This window comes from Scyliorhinus canicula, chromosome 9 (assembly GCF_902713615.1).
Source record: "Scyliorhinus canicula chromosome 9, sScyCan1.1, whole genome shotgun sequence".
Taxonomy (NCBI): domain Eukaryota; kingdom Metazoa; phylum Chordata; class Chondrichthyes; order Carcharhiniformes; family Scyliorhinidae; genus Scyliorhinus; species Scyliorhinus canicula.
The window spans coordinates 86,124,935-86,141,327 of NC_052154.1; the positions used below are offsets into that span (position 1 = coordinate 86,124,935).

General features: G+C 45.1%; 1 protein-coding gene across 22 annotated transcripts in view; it reads left to right on the forward strand.

The window, feature by feature from the left end:
* The window catches only part of mtss1lb (MTSS I-BAR domain containing 2b), a 206,497-nt gene extending 191,261 nt beyond the window's left edge, over positions 1-15,236 (forward strand). For 10 of the 22 annotated variants that reach the window (XM_038807079.1, XM_038807081.1, XM_038807089.1 and 7 more), the window contains 2 exons: positions 150-354; positions 9,963-15,236. In XM_038807079.1, coding sequence (XP_038663007.1) covers positions 150-354; positions 9,963-10,717 — 960 coding nt within the window. In that variant the 3' untranslated portion in view covers positions 10,718-15,236. The remainder of the gene's footprint in view (positions 1-149; positions 355-9,962) is intronic. The other 12 variants (XM_038807102.1, XM_038807084.1, XM_038807086.1 and 9 more) reach the window with 2 other exon arrangements.
* The last annotated feature ends 1,157 nt before the right edge of the window (positions 15,237-16,393 follow it).

The window sequence follows — 16,393 nt, forward strand, 5'->3', positions numbered from 1 at the left end:
GAGCTGGAGTGAAATGGGGCACTCCAGTCACACCCGGGCAGTTGCTATCTCTTTAAAAACTAGTTGAAGGAACCTAGTGCTCTCCTCAAGAAGGGAGGGGCATTCTTTTGTTTGCAGTAAGCATGTCTCTTGTCTCATTTCTTTTGCAGCACGGGGAGGAAATCTCCACAGCAGCCAGTGATCTAGCTATGGTGTTGACCCGTGGTCTGAGCCTGGAACACCAGAAGAGTAGCCGCGACTCATTGCAATACTCGAGCGGCTACAGCACCCAAACCACCACCCCGTCCTGCTCCGAAGACACCATTCCCTCCCAAGGTACTTCCGTCAGGAGATCTCTCTGTGCCCCCTTTCCAGGTGTTTACCTTCTGCACGAGTATCACACTAAACATCAACACGAAGACCAGAGATACGGAGAATCAGGGTTGCTCACTTTCCATGGTACATGGTCTCTGACACGTGTACTTTCTTAGCTCCTGCACTGAGAGTTACTGCTTTGTGTTTCTGATCTGCTGAAGGGAGATAAACCTGAACTTTGTGATCCAATGTATTGCCGTTTTACTTGTCTTGATACATTGCTGCACTGGATAAACTGCTTTCTAAGGCTTTGTGACTCTGATGGGCACACTTACACAAGGTAGCTATTGCTGAATTGTGTGCTTAGTGATCCAAACATTGCTGCTATAGTGAGCATACAAGTGCATTGCTGCTTTGATGATGTATCGCTGCTTTAGTGAGCACATGAATGCAGCACTGCTTCAGTGAACAGACTAATGCATTGTTGCTTCCGTGAGCACATTAATGCATCACGTGAGCACACCAATGTATTGTTTATAGTGATACATGAATGTGGTGTCGCTCTGGTGAGCACACTAATGCCGTGTTGCTTTGGTGAACACATTAACGCAACACTGCTTCAAAGAGCACACTGACTTTAGTGAGCACTGGAATGCATTATTGCTTTGGTGAGCACATGAATGCAGCACTGCTTTCAGTGAGCATACTAATGCATTGTTGCTTTAGTGAGCACTGGAATGCATTATTGCTTTGGTGAGCACATGAATGCAGCACTGCTTTCAGCAAGCATACTAATGCATTGTTGCTTTAGCAAGTACATAGATGTATTCTTGCTTTGGTGACCACACTATGGATTGCTGCTTTGGTAAGCGGACTAATGCATTTTTGCTTCAGTGAGTACATTAATGCATCACTGTCAGTGAACACACTAATGCATTATTGCTTTGGTGACCACATAAATATGTTGACCTGGATCTTCCAAGGAGCAGCAATCATTGTTGGATTGCCTCTGTTCAAATATTTCCCCCTCTCGACACTGCTCTGCATTTCTTCGGGGACCTTCCAAGCTCAGAAATATAGAGTACACTGTCCCTTGCAGCGCTGTATCATAGCACAGTAGTCCGGGGGAGGGGGGGGGGGGGGGGTGGAGACAGGATGCACCCCCTTTTTAGAGTACTAGCTGTCAAATGGTAAGTTTAAAGATCCAGCTTGAACGTTAATGAATGGATGAATGGGCAGTGGTTGGTGGGTGAGGTGGGTACAGTGGTAATTGGGTTTGGGAAGTGGTCACGCTGTCAACGTGGATTGTTGGTTCCGGTTTGGGATAGGTACTTGGGTCGGTTTTGGGCTTAGTGGGGTGGAGGCGGTTGTCAGGCTGGGAGATAATCTTTATTAGTGTCACAAGTAGGCTTACATTAAAACTGCAATGAAGTTACTGTGAAAATGTGATGGAGGATAGTCAGGTCAAGTTGGAAGGTAGGGAGGGGTAGTTGGGTGTGGACAGGGCTAGTCAGGCGATGAGGTAGTTTTCGGGTGGTCAATAGTAGGCCCTCGAATGGTCAGCATGGGGAGTCTCAGGTCTCTGACTCTAACTCAGTCGAAGACATTCACGTGCGGTCACAGGGATCAGAGAAATTGCCCATGGAAAGTTGAAATTTCCCACGTAGGTCCATGAGTCAGGATAAGGTCCCAACGTGCATCTCTGTCCTAAACCTGGTCTCCGGCAATCTGGAGACCGGAAGATTTGAGTCATTTAAAAAGATGAGATAAAACATCCCATTTTTAAAAAAATTCCTCAAAGTTCAGAAGATGCCATAAATTGTAAGAGTTCATTGATGGATAAAATTAAATCGGTGTTTTCATTGTGATTGCCTCTGTGTCAATGATTTAAGAGGACTAACCACAATGTCAAGTGACATTGAGAGATTATAAGAAATTCTCACAGGTCTTGGTCATTTAACCTATTGACCCTGCTCTGCCATTGTATAAGATCATGGCTGACCTGATCGTGGTCTTAACTCCAGTTTCCTGCCTACCCATAAACCCTTGGCTCACTTGTCAATCAAACATCTGTCTAATTCAGCCTAGAATATATTCAGTGACCCAATCTCCATGGAAGAGAATTCCAAAGACAAATGGTCCTCTGAGAGAAGAAATTCCTCCTCATGGATGCCTTAAATGGGAGATCCCTAATTTTGAAACCGTGCACCCTATTTCTAGATTCCTCTATGAGAGGAAACGTTCACTCAGAATTTATCCTGACAAGTTCCCTCAGAACCATATATTTTCAATGGATTACCTCTCATTCTTCTAAACTCTAATGAGTATAATCCTAAACTGTTCAACCTTTCAAAGAACAAGACAGCACAGGATCAGGCCTTTCGGCCCTACAAGCCTGTACTGGTCATGATACCAACCTTGGCCAAACCCTCAGCACTTCTTGTGCCGTATCCCTCTATACCCATCCTATCCATGTGTTTGTTGAGAGGCCTGTTGAACGCCGTTAATGTATCTGCTTCCACAACCTCCCCTGGCAACGCATTCCAGGCACTCGCCACCCTTTGCGTAAAAAAACCTGCCTCACACATCTCTACACTTTGCCCCACGCACTTGAAACTTATGCCCCCTGATGACTGACTCCTCCACCCTGGGAAAGAGTGCCTGCCCATCCGCTCTATCCAAGCCTCTCATAATCTTGTAGACCTCTATCAGGCCACCCCTCAACCTCCGTCATTCTAATGAAAACATAAGATAAGCCCCTTCACCCCAGGAATCAGACTAGTGAACTTTCTCTGAACTGCTTCCACTGCAAGTATATCTCCCCTTAAAATCAGGTGACCAAAATTGTACTGCAGCTGTGGTTTCACCAATGTCCTGTACATTTGTAGCAAAATTTCTCCACTTTTATACTCCATTCTCCTTGCGATAAAGGCCTTTCTGTGATTCACGTGCAGGGACACCTAGATCCCTCTGTACCACAGTATTCTGCACTCTCTCGCCTGTTTCTCTCCTTCCTGCAAAGTGGACAACCTCACATTTTGCCAAATCATCCTCCCATCTGCCAGATTTTTGCCCACTCTATATCTCTTTGCAGACTCTTTGTATCCTCCTCACAATTTTCTTTCCTACCCATCTTTGTAACATCAGCAAATTTGGTCACAGTACAGTTGGCCCAGTCATCCAACTAATTAATGTAGATTGTAAATAGTTACTGATCTTTGTGAAGCTCCACTAGTTACAGATTGCCAACCTGAAAATGATCCATTTATCCTGATTCTCTGTTTCCTGATGGTTAGCTAATCCTCTACTCATGCTAAAATATCAGTCCCAATGGACTCTTATCTTGTGAGGGGCTGGTTTAGCACACTGGGCTAAATAGCTGACTTCTAATGCAGAACAAGGCCAGCAGCGCGGATTCAATTCCTGTACCTGCCTCCTCGAAATGCGCCGGAATGTGGCGACTAGGGGTTTTTCACAGTAACTTCATTGAAGCCTACTTGTGACAATAAGCGATTATTATTATTATTATTATGTAGTAATTTTTTTTATCTGGCAACTTATTGAATGCCTTTTTGAAATCCAAATATACCACATCTACTGGTTCTCCTTTATCTACCCAGCTTGCTATATCCTTCTAAAGAACTTAATCAGTTTTGACAAACACAGGGCTGGATTCTCCATCACGCCGTGCCAGATTTCTGGTTCAGCACGCCGGTGGGATGCTCCATTTCGCCGGCTGGCCAATGGGGTTACCCATTGTGGGGCAGCCCCATGCCATCAGGAAATCCCCGGGCTGCCAGCAAAATGGAGCATCCCGACGGCAGAGAATCCAATCCACAAGGTCCATTTCACAAAACCATATTGACTCTGCTTAATTATATTATAATTTCCCAAAGGTCCTACTACAATTTCCTCAATAATGGATTCTAGAATTTTCTGAATTACACATGTATGACTAACTGGCCTCTCATTTCGTGCTTTCTGTTTCCCTTCTTTCGTGAATGGCAGTATTATATCTGCTGGGATCTTTGGAAATTTTTAACCAATGCATCCATTACCTCTACAGTCTCATTTTAAAGCCCTAGGATGCAAACCATCAGGTTCAGGAGACTTGTTAGCATTTAGTCCCATTAATGTTTCCAGTACTCATTCTCTTAAGTGGTCTCTTCTAGTGATCATGATGGTTTGGGTTGCTTTTAGTCTTCTACTGTGAAGACAGATACAAAATACAATTCCCTTGTTTCCTGTTATTAATTCCCCAATCCAATCCTCTAATGAACTAACCCTCATTGTACCTACTGTTTTCCTGTTTAGAAACATGAAGGAGTTCTTTCTGCCTGTTTTATATTTCATGCTACTTTTCTCTCCAACTCCAATTTCTCCCTCTTTATATTTTTTTAGTCATCCTTTGTTGGTTTCTAAAATGTTCTCAATCTTCTTGCCTACTTGTAATCTTCACCATTCACGCATTGTGCATCTTTTCTTTCAATTTGATGCCACTCTTGGTTTCTTTAGCTACCAACAGAAGGTGATCCATCTTATATAGTCTGTAATGTTCTTTGATTGAGCTGATGTGAACAAAGAACATTAGACTTTGTTTTATAAAGAAAGCTATTTATTATGAACACTACATTAACGAATAACTAAAATTCTAAGATGGATACAGCTGGAAATGAATGTCTTACTCTAACTTGGACTAAGATAAAACAGAGCTCCTCTAATCTGTGACTGCCATCAATTCCTAACAAACACCTACTGAAGGAACACATGATGCATCCCGGGTCCTGGGACTCTATACTCGCCTCACCTGCTGGTCGGATGGTAGAACTACAACAGTAAAACATATAACTTATAATACACATGCAGATCATAGAATCTACAGTGATGATGAACTACTCATATTATATACAGATGATAGTCTACCTATCATCACAGAGTCTTTCTTTCTCAATGGAAGATGTCTTTGTTGGGAGTTATGAAATATCTTCTTTCTGTCACTGCTTCTGTACCATCACAACTTTCAACCTGTTTCCCCACTCCACTTTAGGCAACTCTGTCTTCTTACCCCTGTAATTGTCTTTGTTTAAGTTTAAGACTCAAGTTCTAGACCCAAATTTCTCACCTTCAAACGTAATATGAACTCTCATGTTAGATCACTCTTAACTAGAGGATCTTTCACTACGAGGTTATTAATTAATCTTGTCTCATTTCACATAATGTATCCAGTATGTATTGTTTTAAGAAACTATCCCCAATACACTCAATTAACTCATCCTCCAGACTACCTTTGCCAATTTGATTTGTCCAATATGTATGAAGATTAAAATCTCCTACAATTATTGAAGTACATTCCCATTAGTCATAAGAGTGTATCTACTGTCAGGGAGCCTATAAACCACTCCCACCAGTGACTTCTTTCCATTGCTATTTCTTAACCCCACCTAAACTGATTCTGTGTTTTGATCCTCCAAGCCAAGATCATTTCTCACTACCATGCTGATTAACAGAGTTACCTCGCCTCCATTTCCATTCTTCCTGTCCTTCGGAAGTGTCAAATACCCTTAGATATTCAGATCCCAGCTGAGGGCACTTTGTAACTAGTGCCGGGATTCTCCGTGACGAGTGTTCCCTGTTAACACTGCTAACGAGGATGGAGAATTTGGCGCTCAGCCAAACCCCCCATTCACGGCAGCGGGACCGGAGAATCCCACTTCTGCCTGGGGATGGAAAATCCCAGCCAAGGTCATGGCTACTGAATCACATTCATTCATTGTTATTTGTCAAATCAATTAGTCCACCTTATTATGAATGTTGCATGCATTCAAATAAAGAGCCTTTCATTCTGTTTTTCACCTTTTTTTAAAACTACTATGACCTTATTTTCTGTTGCATTCCTCTGTTTGATGTTCTGTCCCTTCCAGTCACACACTGGAGATAATTACCTTTGTTGCTATCGCAACACTTTTGCCTTGTCTTTTCTCTTTAACTTTACAAATTTCTGCTCAAAAAGATGTCACACTCCTCCTTGCACATATTTTGTTTCAAGTTCTCTCCACAGCCCTAGTTATATGATTTGCCAGGACACTAATCCCTGTGCAGACTCGATGGGCCGAATGGCCTCCTTCTGCACTGTAAATTCTATGATAATCTATGATTAATCTAGGACAAAGGTTCGGCACAACATCATGGGCCGAAGGGCCTGTTCTGTGCTGCATTTTTTCTATGTTCTATGTTCACTTGAAGGCCATTCCAATGGTACAGCACCCTCTTCCCTCAGTACTGCTACCAGTGCTTCATGAATTGAAACCCATTTTTCCCACACCAATCTGTGACCCACCTTGATTCAACTCTCTCCTCTTATTTACCCATTGCCAATTTGCTCATGGCTCAGGTAGTAATCCAGAGATTATTTCCTTTGTGGTTCTGCTTTGTAATTTAACTCCGAGCTGCTCAGATTCTATGTCTTAGTCCAATCCATGTCATCAGTACCCATGGTACCCACAAGAACTGAATCCTTCCCTGCCCATTGCAAGTTCCTCTCCAGCTTGGAGATAATATTCTTAACCCTGCCACTGAGCAGGCAACGCAGCCTTTGGGACTTGTGCTTTTGGCTGCTGAGAACTGTATCTATCATTATAAGTGCATTGTCCCTTACTTTATTCCTCTTACCTATCCCACTTGAATATCCCCCTGCATCAGGGTGCTGTGGTCAGTTTGCTGAGCATCCCTGCATTCCCTACTCTCCTCCACACAAGCTGCAAGAATATCGAACCTGATGGACAATTTCAGTGGCTGAGGCTCTTCCATTGCTGACTTCTGGACCCCCATGCCTGCCTCTCTTACAGTCACATCCTCCTCTTCCTGACCATGGACCAAGACTGAAGTACCTAACCCAAGATGTGTGACTGCCTCCCAAAGTGTCCAGGTAACTTTACTCCTCCCTGCTGCATCCCAGTATCCAAAGCTCAGACTCCAGTTCATGAATACCATCATTGATTGTTGTAAAACCCCATCTGGTTCATTAGTATCCTTGAGAGAAGGTAATCTGCCATTCTTAACTGATCTGGCCTAAATCTGACTCCAGACCTACAGCAAAGTTGGTGACTCTTAATTACCCTGAAGTGGTCCAGCAAGCCCTTCCGTTTCCAGGCTACATGGAGGTAACAAATGCTGACCTTGCCAGTGATGCCAACAACCTGTGAATGAATAAAGAAAAAATAAGTGCCTTGAACTGCAGACAGTACATGCAGATTGTTGTGGATCTCACAGATGTGATCATTATGGATCTCATAGATGTGATCATTGTGGACCTCAGATGTGATGCTGTAGATCTCACAGATGTGATTGTTGTGGATCTCACAGATGTGATTGTTGTAGATCTCACAGATGTGATTGTTGTGGATCTCACAGATGTGATTGTTGTGGATCTCACAGATGTGATTGTTGTGGATCTCACAGATGTGATTGTTGTAGATCTCACAGATGTGATTGTTGTGGATCTCACAGATGTGATTGTTGTGATTATGTCCTCACGGAAGAATTTATTGTAATCTATTGAATTGTTGATTTTTTTTTTGGTAGCTAGATATCAGTACAGCTACACATGACCCCTCATGCCAGCCAGTTTATGTATTCGGCCTTCTGGTCAGGGATGACAAGAGAAGCCATTTCAGAAAAAACTCTATCCCTTTGTGGCATCATGAAGTTCAACAACCAGAACAGCATGACCAGGTTTAAGTGATCACAATCTTACCTTCTTTCACCAACTTTACATGGTTGTGTGTGCAATGTATCTTGGCCCTTGACCTAGGCTACTCAATTAAATTTTTAGACAAAGTGCATTTATTTGTTCATAATGTTATGGGAGCCAAACTTTATGATGTCACAGCCAAAGAAAAATCACTTCTAAATGGCTACTTCTGGCTCCTCTATCACCACAAAACCCCGGTGAGGATGGGGGATGGGAGTAGATTTTCAACTTGCCACCAGGGCACTGCCAGTTGGGTGGACAACCAGCGAGATGCAAATTGAATATATACCCTTTGAAGTAAAAATGCAGATATGTCAATATCAAAAGTTTAGAATTGTCACATAATGCCGCATACTTTTTAGAATATTCTTTGATGGGATGTTGACATCACTGTCAAGGCCAGCATTTGTTGCCCATCCCTAACTGTGTCCTTGAACTGCATGGTTTAATAACCCATTTCAGAGGGCAGTTAAGAGTCAGTCCCTGTGGGCCTGAAGTCACATGTGAGCCAGGCCAGATAAGAACGGCAGACTTCCTTCCCGAAAGGAGATTGGTGAACTAGATAAACCCATCTGGTTCACTAATGGCCTTGAGAGAAGGAAATCTTCCTCTGGTCTTGCCGAGATGTGACTCCAGTCCCACAGTAATGTGGTTGACCATTTGTAGCTGGCCATTCTTCCAAGTGTGAGGGAAGACATTAAAGTGAAACAACTGTGGGAATGTTAGAAGTCCAGCTCATACTGCTTCTCCTGGAGTTGCCATGCATGCATTTTCTGCAGGGGTCATCATCTGACTTCTGGGAATCAATCTCACAAGTTCTGGGTTGGTTAATAGGGGCATTTGTAGTGTCCCTTTCCACCGCCCTGACTAAGATAACTGAAGAATGCACAGACCACTGATCAAATCTGGCACCTTCCTGAATGACAGAGCTCAAAGTAACCTGCTGGATTGATCCATTGAGCAGGTTATCCAATCCCCCACCCAGTCTCTGAAGAGGAAACTCAGTGGCCGGGATTTTCTGTCGGCAGAATCTTCTGACCTGAGTCCTCGCTGTCACAAGATCCTCGGCGCAGACCTGCAGTGGTATGCCCGGCAGCAGGAAGGGTGAGTCAGGCAAAGCGCTGTAGACATTGGTGGGACCGGAGAATTCCATCAGCGGCCAATGGCAAGGCGCTTCCGTGACCGGAAAACACGTCACTGGCGGTTGAGGTGGAACCATGAAATCTCTACAGTGCAGAAGGAGGCCATTCAGCCCATTGAGTCAGCACTGACCCTCTGAAAGAGCACATGACCCAGGCCCACTCCCCCGCCCTATCCCTGTAAACCCATCGAACCCACACATCTTTGGATACTAAGGAGAAATTTAGCATGGCCAATCCACCTAACCTACACATCTTTGGACTGTGTGTGGAAACCCATGCAGGCATGGGGTGAATGTGCAAACGCCACACAGACAGTCACCTGGGGCCGGAATTGGACCCAGGTCCCTGACACTGAGGCGGCAGTGCTAACCACTGTGCCACCGTGCCGAGCAATGTCTTGCGGAGAAGCGAGTGACAGTGGCTGAAATTAGCTTGCCATCTGTGGTTTATCTAAATGGACCATACATACTGGTTTCATTTGCTATTTTGCAGGAGTATTAGGGTTCAAATACTCTTGGTTGTATTTATAGGGTATGCCCAGTTGAAATCTGTTGTGCTTTAGTTGTGGGCTTGTTTGATTCATTATTGAGCTGCACGAAAGATTACAATTCCATTCATCCAACTTGCCAGGTAAGTCCACCATCACAGGAAAAAGTAACCAACCCTGGAATCTGTATCTCTGGTCTCTGTTACCCATGACTATTACAATAAAAGCTTACACATTGAAGCAGTGATTCAGATGCCTGGCTGAAGTACTAACCATGCTCTCTGCGCAGTTTCAGATTATGATTGCTACTCTGTGAATGGCGACGTGGAGGCAGAACACCAAAGTGAGTTTGACAGATCTTCGACCATACCGCGGAACAGTGATATTGCCCAGAGTTACCGCAGAATGTTCCAGACCAAACGCCCCGCTTCGACAGCTGGACTGCCCTCGGGGAGCGTACAAAACGTCTCGATCACCCCAGGCGTGGCCACCATCAGACGAACCCCCTCCACCAAGCCATCTGTGCGCCGTGCCCTCTCCAGCGCAGGTCCGATTCCCATCCGTCCTCCGATAGTGCCGGTGAAAACGCCCACTGTGCCTGATGTCCCGGGGCCGGTGAGGGTGGGCAGCGAGGAATGCGTGTTCTTCAGTGACGACACCTCGCCGAATGCTTTGGAATATGCGAAGGCCTCGCCGAAGCGATTGAGCCTGCCCAACACTGCCTGGGGCGGTGCTGGCACAATGGAGATCTCCGTGTATCCGGGGGGCCACATGTCAAGCGAGGAGGAGCAGCAGCTGGCTGCCAACCGTCACAGCCTGGTTGAGAAGATCGGCGAGCTCGTGGCCAGTGCCCAGGCTCTGGGTGACGGACAGTTCCCTTTCCCCACAATGCTCCCTGGCGCAGCACCTGATGATGGCCTTGGCCTCCCACTGCCCCCGGTGTCACCCAGCGAGGCTCCTGAAGACATGCTCACCGCCATCCGGCGAGGGGTGAAGCTTCGGAGGACCATCACCAACGACAGGTCTGCGCCGAGGATCTTGTGACAGCGAGGACTCCGACATACTGAGGCAAAAGTAGGCCGCATATGTCGTGAAATGAACTCTTGTGAGGAATGATGAGAAGGTCGAACAAAGAGACACTGAACTCTGACTCAACCAGGCTGGATTCCAACGCAGTGCCATGAACTACCTTTAAACCAAGCAACTACAGCCTACTGGTGTGGTGGAGTGAAATATTTTAAATTAAGATGTGGCAGGTTTTAAATGAGTGTACTATGTTAGTTATAAAGAGGAATTTAACATTTTGTTCTTTACAGATATTCTATCGGCCATTTAACTGACTCACCTGTTTCGTGGCATTTCTTTTCAGCTTTTGCGGTATTTGGTGCAAGAAAAACGTTCTATAACGTGCTGTGTGTAGCTTCAAACACTGAGGTGGTTTGCGCTCGTCCTCAATGTGTGTCGGTCCTCAATGTGTGTCTCTGGCCTCCTAACCGGGTCCTTCCTCAGCCACAACAATAGACCAGGTCCCTCGAGAGCAGTGAAGGGAGGGTCGCAAGGAAAAGCAAAGTCTGGAGAGTGGGGAGGGTGAAGAGATTACTGGTGCATCTTCTTGCTGATTTGTACTCGAGTTTCTCATTCAGTAGAGTTGAAAAGGGAGGGTGTACGAAGATTTCTATCAGGCCTGCAGAAAAAAACAATTGGTGATTACTCCTCGTCCTCACTGACATTCACTCGATTTGAGAAGAAAACACGCTACCTAATCGGGTAGGCAGGTCCTAACTTGTGAAGTTGGATTTTTTGAGCTCCCAACTATCCAGTCGAGTAACTGATCCAACCTCAAGTTTTGCCCCCGTTTTGAATGATGTTGTCAAACTATTCTGGATGTCAGAACTGAATGAGCTTGTGTAGATACATGCAATGTTACCTTTTAAAGCCTAATTTGGTTGCTTTCAAATGGAAAGTTGCACCTTTAACTAACCTGTAGTTAGTTGGAGCCACTGTCCTGTTGTAGCCCATCAATGAAGCAACAGTCATACTGCGCTCCCATGTTGAGAGGTGGATGTAGTAGTTCAGTCGCTGAATTGTCCCGTAACCTATAGTTAACAGTTTGGAATTCCCGTATTCTGGATTTTTATTTCTAAAATTTATTTTTACATTTTGAAAAAACGGTGGTGAGTTAGATTGCTGCTGCAAATGTCATTGCCTGACGGAGTACCAGACAATAAAAGCTGAGCTCTGCTCCCTTGTATTGCTTCCTCCGAATAGGGATAAGGATATTAGGCACTGTCACCCTGAAACACATCTAAGGAAACCTACAGGAAGTGACAGCAAGGAGAAGGGCCTGAGGCGGAGGCGAGATAGAATATCCAACGCTGTGTAGCCAACATAATTATGTGGAGGATGAGAATATATCTAGGAGGAGCTAAAGATATTCCGGGGTATCCTCACCATGTAGACTATGGTAATTTTATTTTTGTGAGGGAAGTTGCATTGTTCTCTTATAGAAGGGCCTCCCTTTGGGCCTAATGCTCATAGATTGCTGTCACTGGGCTATTTAGTTTGTGGGTTAACAATGATTTTGAGGAAGGACATTGCGCTGCAGCCGTTTAATGTTGTGCGATACTTTCATTTCATCCCCCTCAAACTGCTCCCACGGTCACTTGTTCCAGACTCGCCCACCAGTACTTAACTCTAGCATTAATACAGCCAAAAGTTCTCTCTTTATCTCTCGCTCACCCTGGCTCTCTCACTCTTTCCAAACACCACTCCTATCTGGAAGGACGCAATCTATAGTTGTACCGCACCCCTACCCCAGCCGTTTCTGCACAGGTCCAAGTCTCTGCTGAGTTCTTTTGAGGATAAGGGAGGGGCGTGCATCCAACTACAGCCCCTGCTGTGGTTCTGGCCATTTCTAGGACGTTAATAGACAGACGCTCAAGTGATTGGATTAGACTAAGAAACGGCTGCAAATGCAAAACACATGAGGTTTTCTTTTGGAGCAGCTGAAATATAGAGACCGATTGCCATATTTCCGAGTCGTCAAGCCAAAGTGCTGAGAACTCCGGTTACTGTTTACACAATCTTGCATGAACACACTCTCTGCAGGGTCATATCTTACACATATATTTTTCTAGAGGGCTTTGGCACAGGTTAACCTTGTGGTATGTCAGTTAATACAAGACCTTTTATCGGCACACAGTACAAGTAACTTTGTGCTCCAGTTCACGCCATTAGCCTTCACAGTTAATCTAAAGCTATATGAGCAGAATTCCACTGCTTACTGCCAGACCTAACTCACCATTTACACATTCTCAGGATGCTCGGGCCTTTTGCAAGGCCAGGACGTATTTCCCATTCACATGTACCTTGAGAAGGTGGCGATGGTCTTTCTCCTTGAACCACTCTTAAGTAGCAAGATTATTCTTTTATCGCAGTTTGATGCAGCGGAGTGCCTCGTTAGGCCTCTTCAGAAGACAGTTCAGAGTGAACCCGCACTGGGGGTATAGGCCCAGGCTGAGTAAAGTCAACGGGTTTCTTTTGCTGAACAAAATAGTTGAACTAGTTGGGTTTTTACTGAAGCCCAACCACTTCCTTGTGGCTTTTGATGCCAGGTTTGTATTTTCAGCTTTCTAAAACTTAATTCAAAACTCTAAGAGCCAGGGCCAGGAGTTTGATTCCCATTTTCTGGATTATTAGTCCGGTGGCAGGCTAGACCTGTGACCAGTGAAGCCCAGTCTCCCTGCTCTCGATACAAGGTTCCCTGATCCAGCCATGGAGGTGAGCCTCCATTCCAGTCTCCCATCTGGAAACCACCTGAGAGATGAGTAAAAGTGAACTTTGGTGAGGAATCTCCTCAGAAACATCAATCCATCTTTTCTCCTTTCAGATGTTGACTGTCGAGTTCCCAAAACTTCTGTTGTTTCAGAATCCCATTGTTCATAGTTTACACGCGATCCCGAGATATTATTGGCTGCGCATTGTCGGAGACACAAAGCCTAAGAATGGCTGTCAGTAGTAACCGTGGGAGGTTGCTTAAAAGTGTTGATAAAAAGAAACGTGCATTTCTATAGCACCATTCATCATCTCCCAAAGAACCTTGCACCCACTTTTGAAGTGTTAACACTGTTGTAATGTAGAAAACGCGACCGCCAATTTGCACACAGAATATGAGATAAATGACCTTTTATCAGTGATGTTGATTGAGGGACAAACGTAGTCCAGGAAGGACACTGAGGAAATTCAAATCATAGCATGGGATCTTTCACATCCATTTGTGAGAGAAGACTGGGTTCAACATCTCTTCCAAAAGTCCGTACCTCCCAACAGCATACACTCCTCCTGGATTATGTGATCAAGTCTTTAATGTGGCACCCGAGCACTCTTGGAGATAAACAGTGTTGCCCATTGAACCACGGTTGATCCCTGTAGTCTTGGCATGTGATTTGAACACATGGACATCCTGTGCTCTCTGCAATGCCACTGTCGAGCATCCTCGATACATGAGGCTGGATTTTATGGAGGCAGTGGGGGGACTGCAAGTAGGCCTCAGAATGAAGAGAACATGAATCTTTGAGTGAGGTAAATCAGGAGGTTTTGGACAGGCAGGAATTGGGAGGGGTGGGGGGGAGCGGCTAATAGCAGTTTTTGGAAGTCAGATGGGGATGAACAAAGGGGACACAGGGTGGGTAAGATCTTGCCCCCAAAAGACATACCTTCCCCCTTTCCTTTGCCACCTTTTAAGAGGCCTACCCACTTCTACCCGCTTGCACTCAGCAACTGATCATGGAATAGGAAGCATACTTTTTGGGTCAGTTGGCTTGGTAACAAGCTCATGTTGCTCATTAATTTTTTTTAAGCGCAGGTGGCTGCTCCCGATTTTAGCATCTGACCATCTACCATATGTTAGGGACCAGGTCAGGGGCTGGCAGGAAGGTGGTGGTGAACAACCCATCACATTTTACCCTTCCCTCCCTCCGGTTTCTGCCGTTAAACTTGGATCCGAAGAGCAGGACATCTGAGTGCCACAGACCGCTTGATGGGGAATGTAGTCCTTCTGGATTTTGGGAACACAGATAAGGGATCTGGTACCCATATGTCACTTCTAGCAGGTGTAAATGAGCCATGTTATGATCTCGACTGATCATGTTACATTGGTTGTTAATGTAGCCAATAGCACACTCAGGGTTGTTCGGCAAGTGCTGCCTAATCACAGAATCTCCACTGGCCCAGACGTTTTAGGTTTTGTGGATAATTCAGTATTGTATGTCCCGTTAATTAATTTGAGATGGCATGTTGGAATTGAAGGCACAGTGAAGTGATCTGTTAGTGTGATTTCTTTCCAGTTAGGCTGCCTGACGGTTTTTCCATTTCTCCTCATGCTGTGCCATGTGCCTGTTGCCATGCTGTCATCGCTCATGATCTCTCTCTTATTTTTCAAGTTCAAATTGGGAGTGAAGGTTTAGGTTGGATTGGATTTGTTTATTGTCACATGTACCGAGGTACAGTGAAAAGTATTTTTCTGCAAGCAGCTCAACAGATCATTAAGTACATGAAAAGAAAAGGAAATAAAAGAAAATACATAATAGGGCAACACAAGGTACACAATGTAACTACATAACCACTGGCATCGGGTGAAGCATACAGGGTGTAGTGTTAATGAGGTCAGTCCATAAGAGGGTCTTTTAGGAGTCTGGTGACAGTGGGGAAGAAGCTGTTTTTGAGTCTGTTTGTGCGTGTTCTCAGACTTTTGTATCTCCTGCCCGATGGAAGAAATTGGAAGAGTGAGTAAGCCGGGTGGGAGGCATCTTTGATTATGCTGCCTGCTTTCCCAAGGCAGCGGGAGGTGTAGATGGAGTCAATGAATGGGAGGCAGGTTTGTGTGATGGACTGGGCTGTGTTCACGACTCTTTGAAGTTTCTTGCAGTCTTGGGCTGAGCAGTTGCCATACCAGGCTGTGGTACAGCCCGATAGGATGCTTTCCATGGTGCATCTAAAAGTAATTCCTAAGTGAAGGCGAGGAGTGGTCACAAGGCGGGAGACACAGAGTTACGTAGGAGTTTGAGAGTTCAATGTATCTCAATCAGGGATTAGGAGCAGAAATGGAGTTGGGTAGAATTTGAAACATCGTTACGGTGTGATCATGGAAGAAATTTGAGATCCTAAGGAAGAGACCAGAAAAAAGAGCAGTGTTTGGGATGGTGAGATATCCAGGGAAGTGGTAATGTAAGGAGAGCAGTGTGAGGTTTGCGATGGGGTATCCGGGAAAGAAGGAACAGAATAGCAGTGTTTGGAATAGTGGGGTATCTGGGAGGAAGGAACAGGAAAACAGTGTTTGAGATAGTGGGGTATCCGGGGAAGAAGGAACAGAAGGGCAGTGTGTGTGATAGTGGGATTTCTAGAAAATTGATGATAACCTATGTTGTCACAAGTAGGCTTACATTAGCACTGTAATGAATTTACTGTGAAAATCCCCTAGTCGCCACATTCTGGCGCCTGTTCGGGTACACTGAGGGAGAATTGAGAATGTCGAAATTACCTAACAGCACGTCTTTCGGGACTTGTGGGAGGAAACCGGAGCATCCGGAGGAAACCCACGCAGACACGGGGAGAACAAGCAGACAGAAACAGAAGAAGAACAGTGTGTGGGATAGTGGGTTATCCGAGGAAGAAGGAATAGGAGAGCAGTGTGTGGGATAGTGGGGTGTCTGGGGAAGCAGG